The 18,762-nt window shown below is 43.0% G+C and overlaps 1 protein-coding gene across 1 annotated transcript in view; it reads right to left on the bottom strand.

The window, feature by feature from the left end:
• Positions 1-18,762, bottom strand: part of LOC108802294 — a 71,377-nt gene that overhangs the window by 37,574 nt on the left and 15,041 nt on the right. Inside the window, 2 exon segments of the mRNA XM_018574161.1 lie at positions 2,708-3,631; positions 15,326-16,225. Coding sequence (XP_018429663.1) covers positions 2,708-3,631; positions 15,326-16,225 — 1,824 coding nt within the window.

Here is an 18,762-nt window from a genome sequence, read left to right as displayed (position 1 = left end):
CTCCAGATTACAACAGTGGAACCTCTTGCAGGGTGGTGTCAGGAAAAACCAATACATGATGGAAAGTTATGTTATTGTTATCCATAAAAAGATACATTTATAATCATTGGTGTGGCACCGTTCACATTTTGCAGAAAAGTTATGGAGCATAATCGCCCTTCCCCCCTCGTAATTATGAATTATTATGATGCAATTTTGGTCTGAAGCTGTATCTTGGAATCTGGAGCCAATTAATACTCAGGACTTCATTTTCCTGTATTAGTGACTCAATTTTGGTAAAATTTAGCTACTTTAATTTCCGAGGCTTCCTCCTTCTAGACCAGGGATATCGGAGATCCAGGATGTCCTGACCTCATGAAAAGTGCTCCTCGTGACTCCTTGGTAGGGCTTTGTGTTTTGAGATGCGGATGGAGGGACGGCTCTGGTCTCCTCATTGCTCTGACTTTAACCTTTTATCTTCTGTCTTGTGTCTATCCCTTTGCTTTCACTCTGTTGTTGTCTTGCTATTCTTCTACGTCTACATTTCCTTTATTCAAAAAAATCAGAAGCAGAGAAAGTGGGGCTTTAAAAACACCAAAACTGAAGAACCACAGAACAATTTGATTAAACATTTTTATTTTATTGATTCCATGATTAACATTTTTTATGTGAGAAGAACATGGCCATGATAAAAACAAGTACCTCCAATATCCACCTAATTCCAAAGTTCATGTACTTATAACATAATTGGTAGAATTTGATTGTACATGATATGATGTGAATGTTAAACACAGTAAGCACTGACTGCATCAATCACAGAACATAATATACTATAAAACATAATCAGGTCTAATCAAAAATTCATGTGCCTTAGCTTGAACCCATGGGATATGGTGGTGGTGGAAAATGTCACGCTTCATCAGGAGGGAGGTAGTCTAATGAAACTATAAAAAAGCAGTGTAAATTGTCTGTTTGTATACTATTGCATGATAAACACAAAGTCCATAATAATAATCAACATCCAAATGTTCAATAACTGCCAATCTTACCACGTAGCCGGTGGATGCATGGGTGGCACATAGTCCGAAGGTAGAGGAGAAACAGAGGCTCCCAGACAATGGGAAACAAGACCAGGGTCACCGCGGTATGGAAATAAAAGAATCACTATGACTGACCAAAAATTATTGATCCAAGAAGGGATACCTCAAATTTGTCGATCCATCTATTAAAATATCCAAAAAATGTAATATAGTCAGAGTAAGTAGCTGACAGAAAGAAGACCCCCTAAGACCTACATGGACTGTGAAAGAAAGAGAACATACTAGGGCTCCAAAACATCTAAGGTATTGGCGTTTCAAAAAGTACCCCAAATTACATATTTTTCTTGATATAATCAGCCAATATCATCTTAGAAATGTATGGTCTGGTCAAAATAGTTGGCTGAAAAAATGGAGTAAACCCAAAATCTATATGAACTATGTACCAAAGAGAGACTACTGGGGCCTCAACCATCTAAGATATATCAAGATCTACTCCAAGTTAGCCTGTCAGCCATCTTATCAAAGAAAAAATAAAGGCAGAAGAAATACCTCATATCCGCTGATGTAGTAAACCCGGCAAGAGAGAGAAGAGACGAGAGGGTAACCCCTCGGTATGAGCAGTGTGTCAGTCCTGATTCCGCGTCGTCTTAACAGCATCCGACGTGATGACGTCATGTCCCTCGTGCGGCCACACCCCCCGGCATAATGACAGGCCATCCCGGCAGGGCGTTCAGGTGATGCTGGTCGTCCTAGGACGACGACGCCCGCAGCTTGTCTGGGAGAGCCTCAATATAGAAAACTAGATTGAACATTTCCTTTATTGGAAGAGATTTTTCTGAAAATCATCTGCAGCCACTCTAAGTCGTGTTTGATATTTCCTTTATATATCTGAACATATACGGTATGCATCGGCTGCATTGACTCTATAACTTCCCACATCGGGCCTCACAGGTCTACGGAGAGGAGCCGAGACTGCCTTAGGATGTTCCTTTCTCAATACTCAGGACTGTATGGTCTGTTCCGGGTGCTTGTACCACCTGTATGCTGTTCTTTGTACTATGGGCACTCATGGCTGTTGTGTTATTTACATGTTTCTGTATTCATGCTATTTGTCTTTTGTAACCTCAAATGAAAAATGTATTAAAAAAATTAAAAAAGGAGGATGTTGTGTTATTTACATGTTTCTGTATTCATGCTATTTGTCTTTTGTAACCTCAAATGAAAAATGTATTAAAAAAATTAAAAAAGGAGGATGTGAACGGTGGAAGCTGCACCAAAACATGACGGACAGGAGAGAGGACAGAGGACTAGTATTTATAATTATGGCAAAACAAAAGAATGCAATTCAAACGGAAAATTGATGCACAAAATGATAAAGTGCACACTTCAATGGTATAAATATATGACATTATGACAATGTTATAAAATGATTACCATCGAGGTAAGGAAAATCCTTCTTCCTGATGACCACCCTTTTTCTTTTATATCCTACAGTTGTTCTATGGACTCTCTTACAATTGTTCTATGCACTAAACAGTTCCACCTGTGAAAAGCCATCGTACATTTGTCATAAGAACCAGCTGGCGCTGTCTATTTAGACTTCTTTTCCCGCAGTCAGTGAGGACGCTCCGCAGTATGTTTCTCGGTGGTAGATTTCCTGCACTCTGAACATGAATAAGGACGCTCACCTGTGTGAATTCTCTGGTGTATAACAAGGGCTCCTTTATTGATGAATGATTTCCTGCACTCTGAACATGAATAAGGACGCTCACCTGTGTGAATTCTCTGGTGTGTAACAAGGTGTCCTTTATGAATGAATGATTTCCCGCACTCTGAACATGAATAAGGATGCTCACCAGTGTGAATTTTCTGGTGTCTAACAAGGTCTCCTTTATAAGTGAAAGATTTCTCGCACTCTGAGCATGAATAAGGACTCTCACCCGTGTGAATTTTCTGGTGTCTAACAAGGTCTCTTTTATGAATGAAAGATTTCCCGCACTCTGAACATGAATAAGGACGCTCACCAGTGTGATTTTTCTGGTGTATAACAAGGTCTCCTTTATGAATGAAAGATTTCCCGCACTCTGAACATGAATAAGGACTCTCACCCGTGTGAATTTTCTGGTGTTTAACAAGTGAATCTTTGTAAGTGAAAGATTTCTCGCACTCTGAGCATGAATAAGGACTCTCACCCGTGTGAATTTTCTGGTGTCTAACAAGGTCTCTTTTACGAATGAACGATTTCCCGCACTCTGAACATGAATAAGGACGCTCACCTGTGTGAATTTTCTGGTGTTTAACAAGTACTTCTTTACAAGTGAAAGATTTCCCGCACTCTGAACATGAATAAGGACGCTCACCTGTGTGAATTCTCTGGTGTATAACAAGGGCTTCTTTCTTAATGTATGATTTCCCGCACTCTGAACAGGCAAAAGGACGCTCACCAGTGTGAATTCTCTGGTGTTTAACAAGGTGTCCTTTCTGAGCGAAAGATTTCCCACACTCTGAACATGAATGAGGACGCTCACCTGTGTGAATTTTCTGGTGTATAACAAGGGCTCCTTTCTGAGTGAAAGATTTACCGCACTCTGAACATGAATGAGGTCGCTCACCTGTGTGAATCCTCTGGTGTTTAACAAAGTCTCCTTTGCAAATTAAACATTTCCCGCACTCTGAATATGAACAGAGTCGCTCATCCATGTTAATACTTTGGTGTATTTTGTTTTCAATTAATGATTTCCCAAACACTGCATGTGAGAAAATATTTTCACCTCTGTGAACTCCTTTATGTGCTGAGGGAGATTCCTTGGGATTAGATGGATCTCTTGAAGTGTGAGTTCTTAAATTGTTATTTCCAGTCATACAATGTGACTGATCTGAAGATTCACCCTGATCAGAGGGATCCATTGATGTCTCCGAGCAGTGAGGTCTGTGATGTATATTTTGTATGTTTGGATTCACTCCTGGAGAATCCTGTGTGAGGACATTATCCTCTGACTTACAATCAGCAGATAATATAAGATGTCTCTCCGAGGTATTCCTGACATCACATCCATCTGCTGGAGAGAAATTATTACACACGTCAGTAATCAGAGTCATGTATGTTGGTCTAGAAGTCATCACAGAGCTCTGGCATGGAATTGGGTCCAATTGAAACCCAAACATATGAAAACCAACCAGATAAAGGAGACAAAACACCTCTGACCCCCTGGAGACCATTGTACTGCTCATTCATGAACGCTATGGGGGGGATGAAGATGGACCTTTCATATGGTGTACAATATCTCCTCCTCATTTGTTGGGGACATGACGTTATATTGAGGGATGGAGATGGACCTTTCATATGGTGTACAGTATCTCCTCCTCATTTGTTGGGGACATGACGTTATATTGAGGGATGGAGATGGACCTTTCATATGGTGTACACCAGATGTCCCTAAATGGCGGTTCATGGACCCAGTGGCGGACTGCAGTCACTGACCTGCGCTTAGTGATGACTGGCTGATAGCGGAAGAGCTGACGTCCCCCTTATCGGGACCACCAATGTAAGGGTGAACTTTGCTGTGCCCATAGAACTTCAAGGCACAAATCTGGCAGACTATATTGACGAAGATCTCAGAACCATCATTCCTCCATGACAATGGACCCAACATATTGGACAACCAATATACAGGTGAAACTCGAATAATTAGAATATCATGCAAAAGTAATTGCAGTAAGTGCTGCAAAAGGGGCCCAAACCAAGTACTGAGTACATGTCCCCCCTTAATCTCCTAACCTCCAAAGAGAACATATTTAAAGGAGAACTATGAGGGGGGTGCTTTTCACTCACCTCATAGTTCTAGCCGACCTGTGACAATGAGACTGTCACAGGTCCGCTCAGTAGATCGGGAGGTGAGCGAACACATACCGGGTTCCCTCACCTCTCGATCCTGTCACGGCTCTCTGCCGTGACAGGGGCTGGATTCCCCTCTCCCCGCTCTGATCTGCCAGCGCTGACTGGCGGAATGGGAGGGGGCGGGTACAGCTGGCTCTGCCTCTAGATAGGCAGAGCCAGCTGTCACTCACGCAGCTGGGTGGATCCCGTCGTCTAAGTCGAGATCTGCTCCGGCTGCGGCGTCTCAGTATATAGGGAGCTGTAACTCGCGGTATACTGAGCTTAGGGTAACGGGAGGACGCTAGTTTGTGTCCTCCCATTACCCTAATGAGAACTATGGGGAAAAACACTGACCCCATAGTTCTCCTTTAATTTTAACAACCTTGTTTCATAGTTCAGGTCTTCGAACCCCTTAATGAGTTTGGTTGCCCTCTTCTGGACTTTTTCCAGCTCAATTACATCTTTTCTGAGTACTGGACCGCATACTCCAGATGTGGCCAAACCAGTGATCTGTAAAGTGGCAAAATTATAGACTTGTCCCTGCAATACATCCCCTTCTTAATGCAAGACAGGACTATGCTTGCTTTGTTTACAGCAGCCTGGCACTGCGCGCTGTTCTTCAATCTGCGGTCTATAATGACCCCTAAATCCTTCTCCATTTCCAACTTCCCTAGTGGCACACCCAGAAGTGTATAGTCCATTTGCCTATTTTTAAATCCAAAGTGCATTCCCTTGCATTTATCAACATTGAACTTACAGTTGCCCATTCCCTGATTTTATCCAGGTCCTCCTGTAATGTTACAATGTCTAAATCCGTGTCTACTACACTCCCAATTTATATGGTTTGGGGGGTCTTTTACAAACGCTAGCAACGCAGCAGTTGAAAATCAAACCAATAGGAAAAAATTGCAGAAAATTCAAAAATGGCTTGGCCAGCTGATTTGAAAAATGTTCCGGAGGGCTTGGCAGCGAAAGGGTTAAACGTCACACCTTCTACTCAGAAGTGACATAGAACTGTGACCTGTTCCCTCCATAGTGTCTGTTACTTACTTGTGTTGATCGGTAGAGAAATGTCATCCTGATCACTTTTCATCATCATCCCGACCTCCTCCGTGGACGGCCGGTCACCCCCCACATACGTCTCCACTTCTTCCTCTTTAATCTCAACTTTTATATTGTTCCGTTCTTCACCCTAAACCCCAAAATAATAGAAAACATCTCATAAAGCTGAACTCCGGGGAGATATAAAAGACACAAAAGAATGCAGCTCTTTATTTCTTTTTTAATGCAAACATTGTTAGTACCTGAATGTGACTTGGTATCAGGTTCCTGCAGTCTCTGTACAGCAAAGCTTGGACTGGGAGAAAGAGAAACAGTCTGGTGCTTCTCATTTTACTGTCCAGTCAAAGACTGGGGGAGGGACAAGACCTGTACATGTGTAACGAGTCCCGGCGGGGAAGTGTCACTCTGGTCTCTCCCACTGCAGGGACGGCCGCTCTGCGTTCCACGGTGGAACGCGGAAGCCGCTCGAATTCCTGATTGCGAGGCAAGCGGCCTGCGTTTCACGGTGGAACGCGGAAGTCGTTCGGTCCGGCAGGCGGCTCCTTCCGCTTCCTGGGGGTATTTAAAGGCTCAGCTGAGGCAACATGGCGTTCCACAATTGGGTTCAGAAGCGCCTGTTGTCTCCTGAGTCAAGGATCGCTCTCCCCAGGATTGCCGGTGTCGGACCACTCCTCATCCAGCCTTTGGAATCACTGCAACCATTGCCAGAACCTAACCGCAAGTACTGCTCCTTTTGGAGCCCTAAACTTTGACATTCTGAATTACAACCTCTTAAAGTGGTACAGACTGTCTCAAGGATTGCTACCATTTCTGTGTTGGGGTTCTTCCTGCAACAATACATGTGTATAAGGCGCCCACCGTTCCTTACCAATACTTATCCAAGTTTTCTGTTGATACCTTAAGACTTTAAGTTATGAAGTAATAGCCTATCCCGCTCTCCTTTTAGTTGATTATACGGCTGTGATGAAAGAATCTCAAACTCCCCGCTAAAGACTGGGAGTGACGCCTGAGATTCAAGCCTGATAAGCCGTCTCCTCATACGTCACTTATTGCATACCTTGCACAGTTGAGATCCAACCAGTTGCAGTCACAGCAGGCGTGACAACATGTTACTGACCTACAGCAGAGAAATATCACATCTCCTGCTCTGCCCATTTGAGGGCAAGTCTCCTACCTATTTCCTCTGAGCCCGGGATCCAAGGACCCTCAGCTTGAGGGCGCATCATCACGCCAGCATGGACTCACAGAAGCAAAGAACAGCACCACATATTTCAGCATGTGCCCTTTGGAGGGCACAAGGACGGAGCCTATCCATGATGTCACATGACTGGACCCAAGACCCATGGAAGAAAATTTTGTTTATACATTTTTAAAAAATAATAAAAGTGGAGGGTGGAGCAAGGGGAAGCTGAATTGGAGAGGGTGGAATGGGTGGGAGGCTACATTTCAGATGTAAACATTAAACCAACAGACTACATAGAAGAATGTTGTCTCACAAAGTTCATAATGACTTCTGTGTTCTATATACAGAGTCCCACCTACCTGATCATGGTGATCGATGTTCTGATCTTCCTGTGTGGAATCCCGGGAATACAGAGGACAGGGACATCTCTCTTGTGGATTTGTGCCACTTAATGGCTCCATGATGACATCCTTGAAAGGGTCTTTGTGTCCTTCTGAAAACTCTTCCATCACACCAACCGCCTCCTCTTCTTTTATCTCTTCTTTAACATCATTATCACAATCACTCTGGTTTATACCCTGAATATTGAGAACAATGAGATCCTTGTTTTCCTCCATGAAGAAATACACAGTGACACCTTATAGGAACCTGACACGCGCAATGATACAGTCACTATTCTGTAATCCTGTTTGAAGGGAGAAGATAACAAGAATTAGGTGTTCAAGCGTCACGTGTTTGAAAAAAGACTTTCATTAGACAAATCCTGAATCGCTCAGAATAAGAGACCTTGTGGGACAGTTCTGCAATTTTGGACACGATCCCACAGTATTCATGTCCCACAAGATCCAGGACCTTGTGAAGAGTGAGATTGGCTGCAAGAGCGCTCTCTGCATTCTGCACTTATGCCCCCTCTGTCAGGACTTGTCTTCTCGGCGTCTCTCGTCACCCACGCTGCTGCGCGCGCGTGTGTGCTTGCTCTCACTGGCAGAAATCCTCCACAGCGCCCTCTGCCGACCGTTTTGATTGCAAAGTTACAAAAGATTACACGATATGGTATATCTTACAGAATGAGTATATAAAATGCTCGATGATTACAAAATATAGTATATCTTACAGCAGAAGTCTATAAAATGCTTAAGAAACGTGTCTTTGGTTTGTAAGTAAAAAATTGTCTTTAAAGGAGTACTATGAGGGGCGTGCTTTTCACTCACCTCATAGTTCTAGCCGACCTGTGACAATGAGACTGTCACAGGTGGGCTCAGTAGCTCGGGAGGTGAGCGAACACATACCAGCGTTCTCTCACCTCTTGATCCTGTCACTGCTCTCTGCCGTGACAGGGGAGGGGCTGGATTCCCCCCTCCCTCCTCCAATCCTCCAGCGCTGACTGGCGGAACGGACGGGGGAGGGGCGGGTACAGCTGGCTCTGCCTTTATATAGGCAGAGCTAGCTGTCAGTCACGCAGCTGGGCGGATCCCGGCACAATTGTCGGGATCCGCTTCAGCTGCGGCGTCTCAGTATACCGCGAGCTACAGCTGGCGGTATACTGAGCCTAGGGTGAAGGGAGGACGCTAGTTTGTGTCCTCCCGTTACCCTAAGGAGAACTACGGGGAAAAGACTTAACCCCATAGTTCTCCTTTAACAGGTGTCTGTCTTCTGTCTGGGTGTGTCTGTGTGTATCTGTGTCTGTATGTATGTCTGTGTGTGGCTGTGTGCGTCTTGAAGGATCATCCCCCGTCCTTATATTCATGCTCTTACTTTAAAATAACCTATGGGGCGTTTACCTTATATTTAATTCAGATTAGCATAAGGGAGTTCCATACTCTTTGTCCTGAGTCATTTATTTTCCTTCAACTACTCTTCAATCCCATTTTAAAGGCCAAGTCTTCTCTGAGCATTCCTGTTTACTAAGGGTCTGCTTGTCGGGCTTACTGATTGATTACCATTTCTAACTCAGTCATATAGTATCATAGTTTAAACGGCATTTCCAAACTTGGATAGATTAAAATATAGAAAATCAATCATCATTAACGTTAACAATATAAGATTTCATGGTTTTAACAATTCCCTCTGAAAATGATTAATTCATTTGAATTTCAATCATTTATCCAAAATTATTTAATACTAATATTCATTCATACGTCAGTCATGTCACAAGCGTATCACAGATATTCAAAAACCATAAAATGATTGATTTGCATATTTCATACCTTGATCCAGTATTAGGAACAATAAGCCTGGCAAGGCTTTGTCTTGTATTTGTCTTATATTCCTTATACTTTATCAAATATTCAAACTATACCTTCCCTTGATAATGTCATTATTAAATGTAAAAACACTTTGTTTGGCGGATCCTTACATAAATAGATATTTCAAGCTTTTCCATAAATAGCATGTAACATAAAACATTAATTTTCTTGTTCACACTTCTCAAGTCTAAATATGACTTTTCTTAAACTTATGTTCGTGTTAAATTATCCTAAAACATACACTTCATAATGTAAAAGATAAAACAGAAGTCATCAACTTGAGCAACTAGATCGATTGTTTATGGACTATATATTGATAGTATCAAAGGAACTCCAGTTATACTGGTAATTAATCCAGAAGAAGATGTGTGCACTGATCCTGCAGCCTGGTTGGTTGGATAGGGAAACATCCATGTCACAGCACCGTGAAGAAAACATAGAAAACCGGCGCACAGATCTAAGTGCAGTGTAAAGTGACTAATTAATAAGGTTAAAAGTAACGCACTTACAGGATATTAAAAAACATCTCGCCTGTCACACATCAGATGAAAGTCCCATCTCAGCTGCTGGTCCAAGATTGCTATCAGGATATAGAGAGAGCAGAGTCCAGTTCAGTCCAGAAAGATCCCAAGATGCCTGTGCTGGAAGACACAGGTCTGATCCAGTGGCTGAGCACTGCTGTGGCTGGTTCTACTCAAAGCAGGGTCACAGCTGCTGAGTACTTCCGGGTCGTCAGGTAGTGTTGCCACCTGTCCGGGATTCAACCCGGGTTTTGAATGCTGTGTCCGGGTTTCATGGCAGCAGAAACCCGGACACAAGATGTCAGGCAGACAGGGGCAACCAAAATTAAGATAGGGGCTACTGGCCCCACCACTGAAAATAGTCTGGACTGTGAAATTTACATATGAATGGGTGGCGCTGTTTATTTATGAATGAGCCGCAATTCATTTGTCCCAAAAAATGTCTGCGCTTCGCTTGAGTGTTTGGGTTTCGCTTGAAGAAAAGTTGGCAACCCTATCGTCAGGTGACAGGTGTTGCTAGGCAACGCGTTTCAGAGGTTCAACTCCTTTGTCAAGCCTAAGGGTGGAGTGAGCCAAGTCCTTTACATAGGGGAAAGGGGGAAGCATTGAGCGCTTTGGCGCCAACTAGTGGGAGGAAGCCAATAGTGGTAAATTGCTACCAGGAATGTATCATAAGAGTGAGAACCAGCCACAGCAGTGCTCAACCACTGGATCAGACCTGTGTCTTCCAGCACAGGCGTCCTGGAATCTTTCTGGACTGAACTGGACTCTGCTCTCTCCATATCCTGATAGCAATCTTGGACCAGCAGCTGAGATGGGACTTTCATCTGATGTGTGACAGGCGAGATGTTTTTTAATATCCTGTAAGTGCGTTACTTTTAACCTTATTAATTAGTCACTTTACACTGCACTTAGATCACACACACATGGTGCTCTATAATGTATTGCTGGGATTTGTATTCCTCTATAGCTGATGGTACATTGTGCTGTATATTATACCATCAGCTATAGAGGACTACAAATCCCAGCAATACATTGTACACTGTATGTATAATGTATTGCTGGGATTTGTTGTACTCCTCTATAGTTGGTGATATTCTGCACTGCGCTGTATAGAGGACTACAAAACCCAGCAACAGTACATTATACAGAGCAATGCAGAATACCACCAGCTATAATGTACTATTGCTGAAATTTGTTGTATTCCTCTATAGCTGGTGGTATTCGGCATTGTGCTGTATAATGTACTATTGCTGGGTTTTGTAGTCCTCTATAGCTGGTGCCATTCTGCATTCAATTCTGTATAATTTTACACTTTCCATTTCACTATATTGCACACCACACTATTTTTTTTTCTTTTTTTACTTCCACCGCTCCAAGCTTGCTCCTGTGATGGACTAAAACCTCAATACAAACTAGTAGTCAATCATTGGAGCCATTTTTAAAAATGTATTTTATTGTTTAACCGATTAATCGAACGTAATAATCGGCTAACTAATCGATTTTGAAAATAATCGTTAGCTGCAGCTCTAGTAGGTTTATATAGGTTTTGGGGATGAACAGAGAGGTGGGTTGTACATTATGCTGTGTGAGTTCTCTTTCAATCTGTTAACATGTCAAGACTTTTAACCATTTTGAAAACTTTCCATTAAATTCTCCTAAACCATTTTCCTTGAGTAGAATATTTAATGATGTGTTTTGGACCTGATCAAAAATTTGGACCGGATTGAGGTTCCGTACTTATATCTGCCGCCTGGCCTGATTATATATAGAGTGGACACTCAGAGAGAAGAATTCGCGCTGAGACACGTTCAGAGTAAGATACTTCTGCTTTATTGTTCCGCTTTACATAGTCTTATATAGGCAGCTGAACGTGTATATTTAAAGGTAGCATTGCAAAAAGCATTTTAGCTTATATATTCTAGCTTATAATTGGTTTAGATCCATTCATGCATAACTTCCTGCCAGGATGCTGACGTCTCGTCTTGGGTGTTGTTTCTCCTGGAGGCGCCATCTTGGTTTCTATTTCTACTGCGTACTTCTCATAGGAGGGGTGCTAAGTTGAGCAACTAACTAGGCAGCCATTTTGATTAAGGATTAATGTGAACAGGAGCAAATAGCAAAATAACATATATTACAATTGATCTATTGAGATAGGCATTTTGTCATAATCATACTTAACCACTTCCATTACAGATGGATCAGGTGTTTGTCAAACAATTTTATTAGATCTCACAATGTTTTCGGTTACTTTGACAGCATAATAAACTCTTAAGAACTCTTTAACATGTGTGTTAGCAGTCTTGAGAAATAGCTCCTATTACCATCTCTGAGCTGGTAGATTATTACAAAAATAGTAACCTCAGAAACATGACTTTGTAAAACAAAAGGAGTAGAAGAAGCATCTATAGTTGCCAATGTTGGAGCATTCTATAAGGCCTGGTTCACACCTGGGTGTTTTACAGCGCGTTCCTACGGAGTCTCATATACTAAGCTTATACGGCATACTACACAAACTAGCGTCCTTCCGTTACCCTTAGGAGAACTGTGGGGAAAAGCACTGACCCCATAGTTCTCCTTTAAGAAACGTGTCTTTAGTGTGTAAGTAAAATTAATCCTTAACAGGTGTCTGTCTTCTGTGTGAGTGTGGGTGTGTCTGTGTGTCCTCTTGAAGGATCATCCCCCGTCCTTATATCCATGTTCTTACTGTGAGGATTCGCTCCAAACGGTAGCACATTAAGGACACCGCCACTCGCTTTTCACTTTTTAAGGGCTTCTTTGCCCACTTTTATTAACTCGCAATTCAAGAGAAAAGTCCACACAGGTGTTCCCTCGCAGGGGGTTTCCAAACATTAAGTACCGTTTTCTGTCAAACAAACATTTTTCAGTCTCACCGACTTCAGGTGGTTCCAAAACTTCTAGCCACACAGGCTGTATTCAAAGGGCTTGCCACACAGGCGATCTGCTCCCCATTTGATCTGCTCCCCAGTCCACCTGCTCCCCAGTCTGGTTCTAGGGTGGGGCTCCTTTCTAATGCTGGGCACACACCTTACAACCATCGCAAGACTTTTGTCTTGCTTTGGTTGTAAGGTAATTAAAAAAACGTACGATCTGCCCATCTTGGACAGGCAGATCGTACTTGCAATGATCGCAAGCCGCACCCCCCTGAGGGGTGGGCTTCCGATGACCGCAATGCCGAACAGGCAGTGTGCGCTTGCCCGTCCGGCTTTTATCTCACGAACATGCTACACACCCGCCGAACATCGTACGATGCTCGGCGGGTTTTCGAACATGTTCGTAAGTTAAAAGTCGTGCGATTATCGTAAGGTGTGTGGGCACCCTTAGGAGGCTGGGAGTTCTTGTAGAGGCCCTAACAAGCCAGCTAGCTTCAGCTGGGCTTGTTACCTCCAAGCCTTCAGCCCTCTCAGCACTTCCCCCTAGAGGACAACCTTTAGTATAACACCTGAATCTGGCATATACCTCTGCCATTCTGGCTAGACCCAGACGTTTTTATCAGCCTGCTGCCACATTACTTTAAAATAACCTATGGGACGTTTACCTTAAAAGTCATTCACATTAGCATAAGAGAGTTCCATACTCTTTGTCCGGAGTCATGTTTTTTTACTCTTTGCATCCTTCAAACCCATTTTAAAGGCCAAGTCTTTGAGAATTCCTAACAACTGTTTCAACTATATTTAGGGTCTGCCTGTCGGGCTCATCACTGATTACCATTTCTATATTCAAAAGTTTTTATTATTTTCATTGAGGCATATACAATAACCATCTACATCATAATACAATGTAACAGAACATAAAACAAAAAGACAGTCTTCATCTGAGCGGGATGCCTTATTATTCCATCTCTATTCAGTACAAATAGATTAGTATCTGGTCTCAATTGTTGACACAAGCCTACCGTTTTTTATTTCGGCTCAAGCTGGCCCCCTGCCCAGCTTCCCGCTCCAAACTTCGGCCTTCACGGAACTATTCCTATTTTACCCCCTGAAGATATACCTAAGTCCCATCTTGTTATCTTGGGGTTTAGCAATCACTCGACCGATGGTCAAAAACCCAGGAACTTGTCGACTATCCCTTTATTTTACCAGAAGCTTGTGTAGGAACAGTCGAGACCAGATTCCTAGGTTCTCCCTATTATAGTGCATCATACATCAGTCTGTCGACCTGAGACTGCCTTACAAAACCTAAAGACATAATAAAAAAACAAAAAGCAAAAACAACAAAAAAAAAGGAACAATGTGGTTATATAACAACTGTTGCAGTAGGTTTTAATTTTGAACATATTAAAATTTTCTGGTCGGGGTGGGCTGCCTTCGCTCCCTTCGTCTCATACTCCTACAGGATTTACATATGCCGCCCACGGTGCCCAGGTAAGCTCAAACTGTTCCATTTTGTCTTGGAGTATACTCGCCAGTTTTTCATGAGTCATAATCCAAGACAGCTTAGTCCTAACCTGGCTCAGCGGTACCCTGGATGTCCATGTTTTAGCGATCGTAACTTTAGCTGCCAGGAATATGAAATTTATCAATCTTCTAGAGTGTTTAGGAGTTTCAGGGATAGTATCATTAAGAAAGGCCAGCTTAGGGTCTCTTGGGACCCTTATGCCCACGACCCGGAAGATTAAGTTAAAAACCCCTCCCCAAAAGTTTTGGATACGCGGACATGTCCACCATACATGGTACATAGTGCCCTCGAGCGCACATCCCCGAAAACATAAGGGCGATGTTCCCGGGTACATAAGTGCAAGTCTAGAGGGCACCAGGTACCACCTGGAGAATACTTTAAAGTTATCTTCCGAGAGTGAGACATTAAGTAAGCCTCGGGTTGTCACTGATTACCATTTCTAACTCAAAGTCACTAGTATTATAGTTTAAACGGCATTTCCAAACTTGGATAGATTAAAATATAGAAAATCAATCATCATTTTGGCTTACATACATACTTCAATATATGATTTTTTTTTTGTATAAAACATTTTTATTGAAAAAAGTTTTCAAATGAAATACAAGTAACATACTACAGATACATACATTTGAGGGGAGACAGTAACAACAAAGGAATCGCAATACATACATCAGGACATGAGGCGGACTGAATACTTTGATTTCCAAGATCTTGTCCTGACTTAGGGAAGTTGAAAAGGTTAGGTGTGAGTGCAGGAAGTTGGGTAGGGTAGGGAGGAGAAGGTGAATGAAAGAGGGGGAGGGGTATAGGATCATGTCTTGCATAATTTTAAATAGTAGTGCTGTTGCACGTAAGAAGCATGTAATCTATAGGCTATTATCCCAATGTGTAGACGCGATATCATAACAACGTAATGATTTAATGCTTAACAACATTCGGTCCTTAAACCTACAGGTTTAAGGACCAATATATGATTTTATGGTTTTAACACTCACCAGTGTGAATTCTCTGGTGTTTAACAAGGCATCCTTTCTGATTGAAAGATTTCCCGCACTCTGAACATGAATAAGGACGCTCACCTGTGTGAATTCTCTGGTGTTTATTAAGGGCTCTTTTATCAATGAACGATTTCCCGCACCCTGAACATGAATAAGGACGCTCACCTGTGTGAATTTTCTGGTGTTTAACAAGGTCTCCTTTCTCTGTGAAAGATTTACCGCACTCTGAACATGAATGAGGACGCTCACCCGTGTGAATTCTGTTGTGTTTATCAAGGGATCCTTTCTGAGTGAATGATTTCCCGCACTCTGAACATGAATGAGGACGCTCACCTATGTGAATTTTCTGGTGTTGAATAAGTGCAAATTTATAAATTAAATATTTTCCGCACTCTGAACATAAATAAGGACGCTCACCAGTGTGAATTTTCTGGTGCTGAACAAGTCCTCCTCTAGAAGTGAAAGATTTCCCGCACTCTAAACAAGAATAAGGACGCTCACCAGTGTGTATTCTCTGGTGTTGAACTAGGGATACTTTATGAATGAAGTCTTTCCCGCACTCTGAACAAGAATAAGGACGCTCACCAGTGTGAATTTTCTGGTGTCTAACTAGCTGTCCTTTCTGAGTGAATGATTTTCCGCACTCAAAACATGAATAAGGACGCTCACCAGTGTGAATTTTCTGGTGTATAACAAGGTCTCCTTTCTCAGTGAATGATTTCCCGCACTCTGAACATGAATGACGCCGCTCACCTGTGTGAATTCTCTGGTGTTTAACAAGTGCTGATCTACTAGGGAAAGATTTCCAGCACTCTGAACATGAATAAGGACGCTCACCAGTGTGAATTCTCTGGTGTTTAACAAAATCACCTTTACGAGTGAAACATTTTCCACACTCTGAACATGAATAGGTTCTCTCATTCATGTTAATATTTCGGTGTCTAAGAAGGTTTTTTTTTTCATTTAAAGATTTCCCACACACTGCATGTGAGAAAAGATTTTCACCTCTGTGATCTCCTTCATGGGGGGAGGAGGATTCCTTGGGATTAGATGGATCTCTTGCAGTGTGAGATCTTAGATGGTTATTTCCAGTCATAGTATGTGAATGATCAGAAGATTCACCCTGATCAGAGGGATCCATTGATGTCTCCAAACAGGAAGGTCTGTGTTTTAAATTTTGTGCGTTTGGATTCACTCCTGGAGAATATCTGGTGTACAGTATCTCCTCCTCATTTGTTGGGGACATGACGTTATATTGAGGAATGGAAATGGACCTCTCACATGGTATACACTAGATGTCCCTAAATGGCAGATCACAGACCCAGTGGCGTTTCTGTTAGGACTGCAGTCACTGACCTGCGCTTAGTAATGGCTGGCTGATTGTGGAAGTGCTGGCGCCCCAGTCTGGTGCATCCAGTGCTAGCTTTAACCCAGCCTTCTTTTCAGACTTATGGCGTCATAGCATCCAATGACGTCAGGTGTCCACTTTCTCTGCAGTTATTAGCTTCTGTTACTGGAGGATGGAAGGGTTTCTTTTCTCATCCTCTCATGCAGTCTGCTCCACCTCCTGGCTCTGGCCTTCTCATGTAGTAATGTATGCTATGTGGGGACTATAATAAAAAGGGGCACTCTAAAGGGGACAACTGATTATTAGCTGCCTCCAGAGTGCCCTCCTACATACTGTATTATAAATATAGGGGGCACTCTGATGGGGACAATTATTGTAAGGATGCGCCCTGATCAGGGCCACCAATCTAAGGGGGAATTCTGCTGTGCCCATAGAACTTCATGAAATGTCAAGGCACAAATCTGGCACAGACTATATTGACGAAGATCTCAGAACCATTATTCCTCCATGACAATGGACCCAACATCTGTATGTAGAACATTTGATGAGAGTTTATTTGTTGTAAATGACCCCCAACCATCCTAACACTAATCAGGAGATGACGACCCCTTCATCCTACAATAGGGGAGATGACTTCTTCTGGGGAATCTTCTTCCCAATGTTGATGCTCCACCATTTATAATTCAGTCTCATCTTATCTGATGATGTGAAGATCTGATAATTCTCCAACATGATCCCTTAAACGTCACACCTTCTACTCAGAAGTGACATAGAACTGTGACCTGTTCCCTCCATAGTGTCTGTTACTTACTTGTGTTAATCGGCAGAGAAATGTCATCCTGATCACTTTTCATCCTCATCCCGACCTCCTCCGTGGACGGCCGGTCACCACCCACATACATCTCCACTTCTTCCTCTTTAACCTCAGCTTTTATATTGTTCCGTTCTTCACCCTAATCCGCAAAATAATAGAAAACATCTCATAAAGCTGAACTCCGGGGGAGATATAAAAGACAAAAAAGGAATGCAGCTCTGTATTTGTTTTGTTTTTTTATGCAAACATTGTTAGTACCTGAATGTGACCTGGTATCAGGTTCCTGCAGTCTCTGTACAGCAAAGCTTAGACTGGGAGAGAGAGAGAAACAGTCTGCTGCTTCTCATTTTTCTGTCCAGTCAAAGACTGGGGGAGGGACAAGACCTATTCGTGTTAGTGACCTACAGCAGAGAAATATAAGATCTCCTGCTCAGAGGCGGCTCGAAGACTTTGTGAGGTCTTAGGCAAAACTCAAATTTGAGGCCCCCCCATTTTCTCCCATAATGAATAAATTTGAATTGAACTGTGATAAGTGATGGTAAAGCGAGGCGGATGTCCAGCGGAGGGGCCCAGGCAGGTCTACAGCCTACACAGGTCAAAACACCCCCCCTACCCGGCATCCTCAGCTTTTTGCTAGATCCAGCCCTGGTTCCCTTTCACCCAGGAGGTAAGCTGATTAGGGCTGCCACCTTTCCTTAAAGCGGAACCCCAACACTCCAGTACTGTGCAGCAATTTTTTTTGTTTTTGCAGAATATACAGGCAAGAGCGAAGAGAGACAGCCAGGAGAGAGAGCGAGGAAATACAGCCAGGAGAGAGAGCAAGCAAGCGAAGAGAGACAGCCAGGAGAGAGAGCGAGGAAATACAGCCAGGAGAGAGAGCAAGCAAGCGAAGAGAGACAGCCAGGAGAGAGAGCAAGCGAGCGAAGAGTGACAGTCAGGAGAGAGAGCAAGCGAGCGAAGAGAGACAGTCAGGAGAGAGCGCGAGCGAAGAGAGGGGGGGAGCAGATCTGACTGGCCCCCCGGCTTAGACTCCAATGTCCCCCCCAGTCACACACTATTATTATTATACACTGATATAGCTCTGACATATACCACAGTGCTGTACATAGAACACTGAGCCAGTCACATCAGTCTCTGCACAGAGCGGCTTACACTCTAATGCAGAATGGCACCAGCTGTAGGGGGACTACAAATCTCAGCAATACATTTATACAGCAATGCAGAACTGTATATGAATTGGACTCTGGGCACAGCAATGCACTGGACTCTGGG

Source organism: Nanorana parkeri, unplaced genomic scaffold, assembly GCF_000935625.1.
Source record: "Nanorana parkeri isolate BGI_ZX_2015 unplaced genomic scaffold, ASM93562v1 scaffold2782, whole genome shotgun sequence".
Taxonomy (NCBI): Eukaryota; Metazoa; Chordata; class Amphibia; order Anura; family Dicroglossidae; genus Nanorana; species Nanorana parkeri.
Note: the sequence above shows the minus strand (reverse complement) of the source record. Positions and strands in the feature narration are given on the sequence as shown.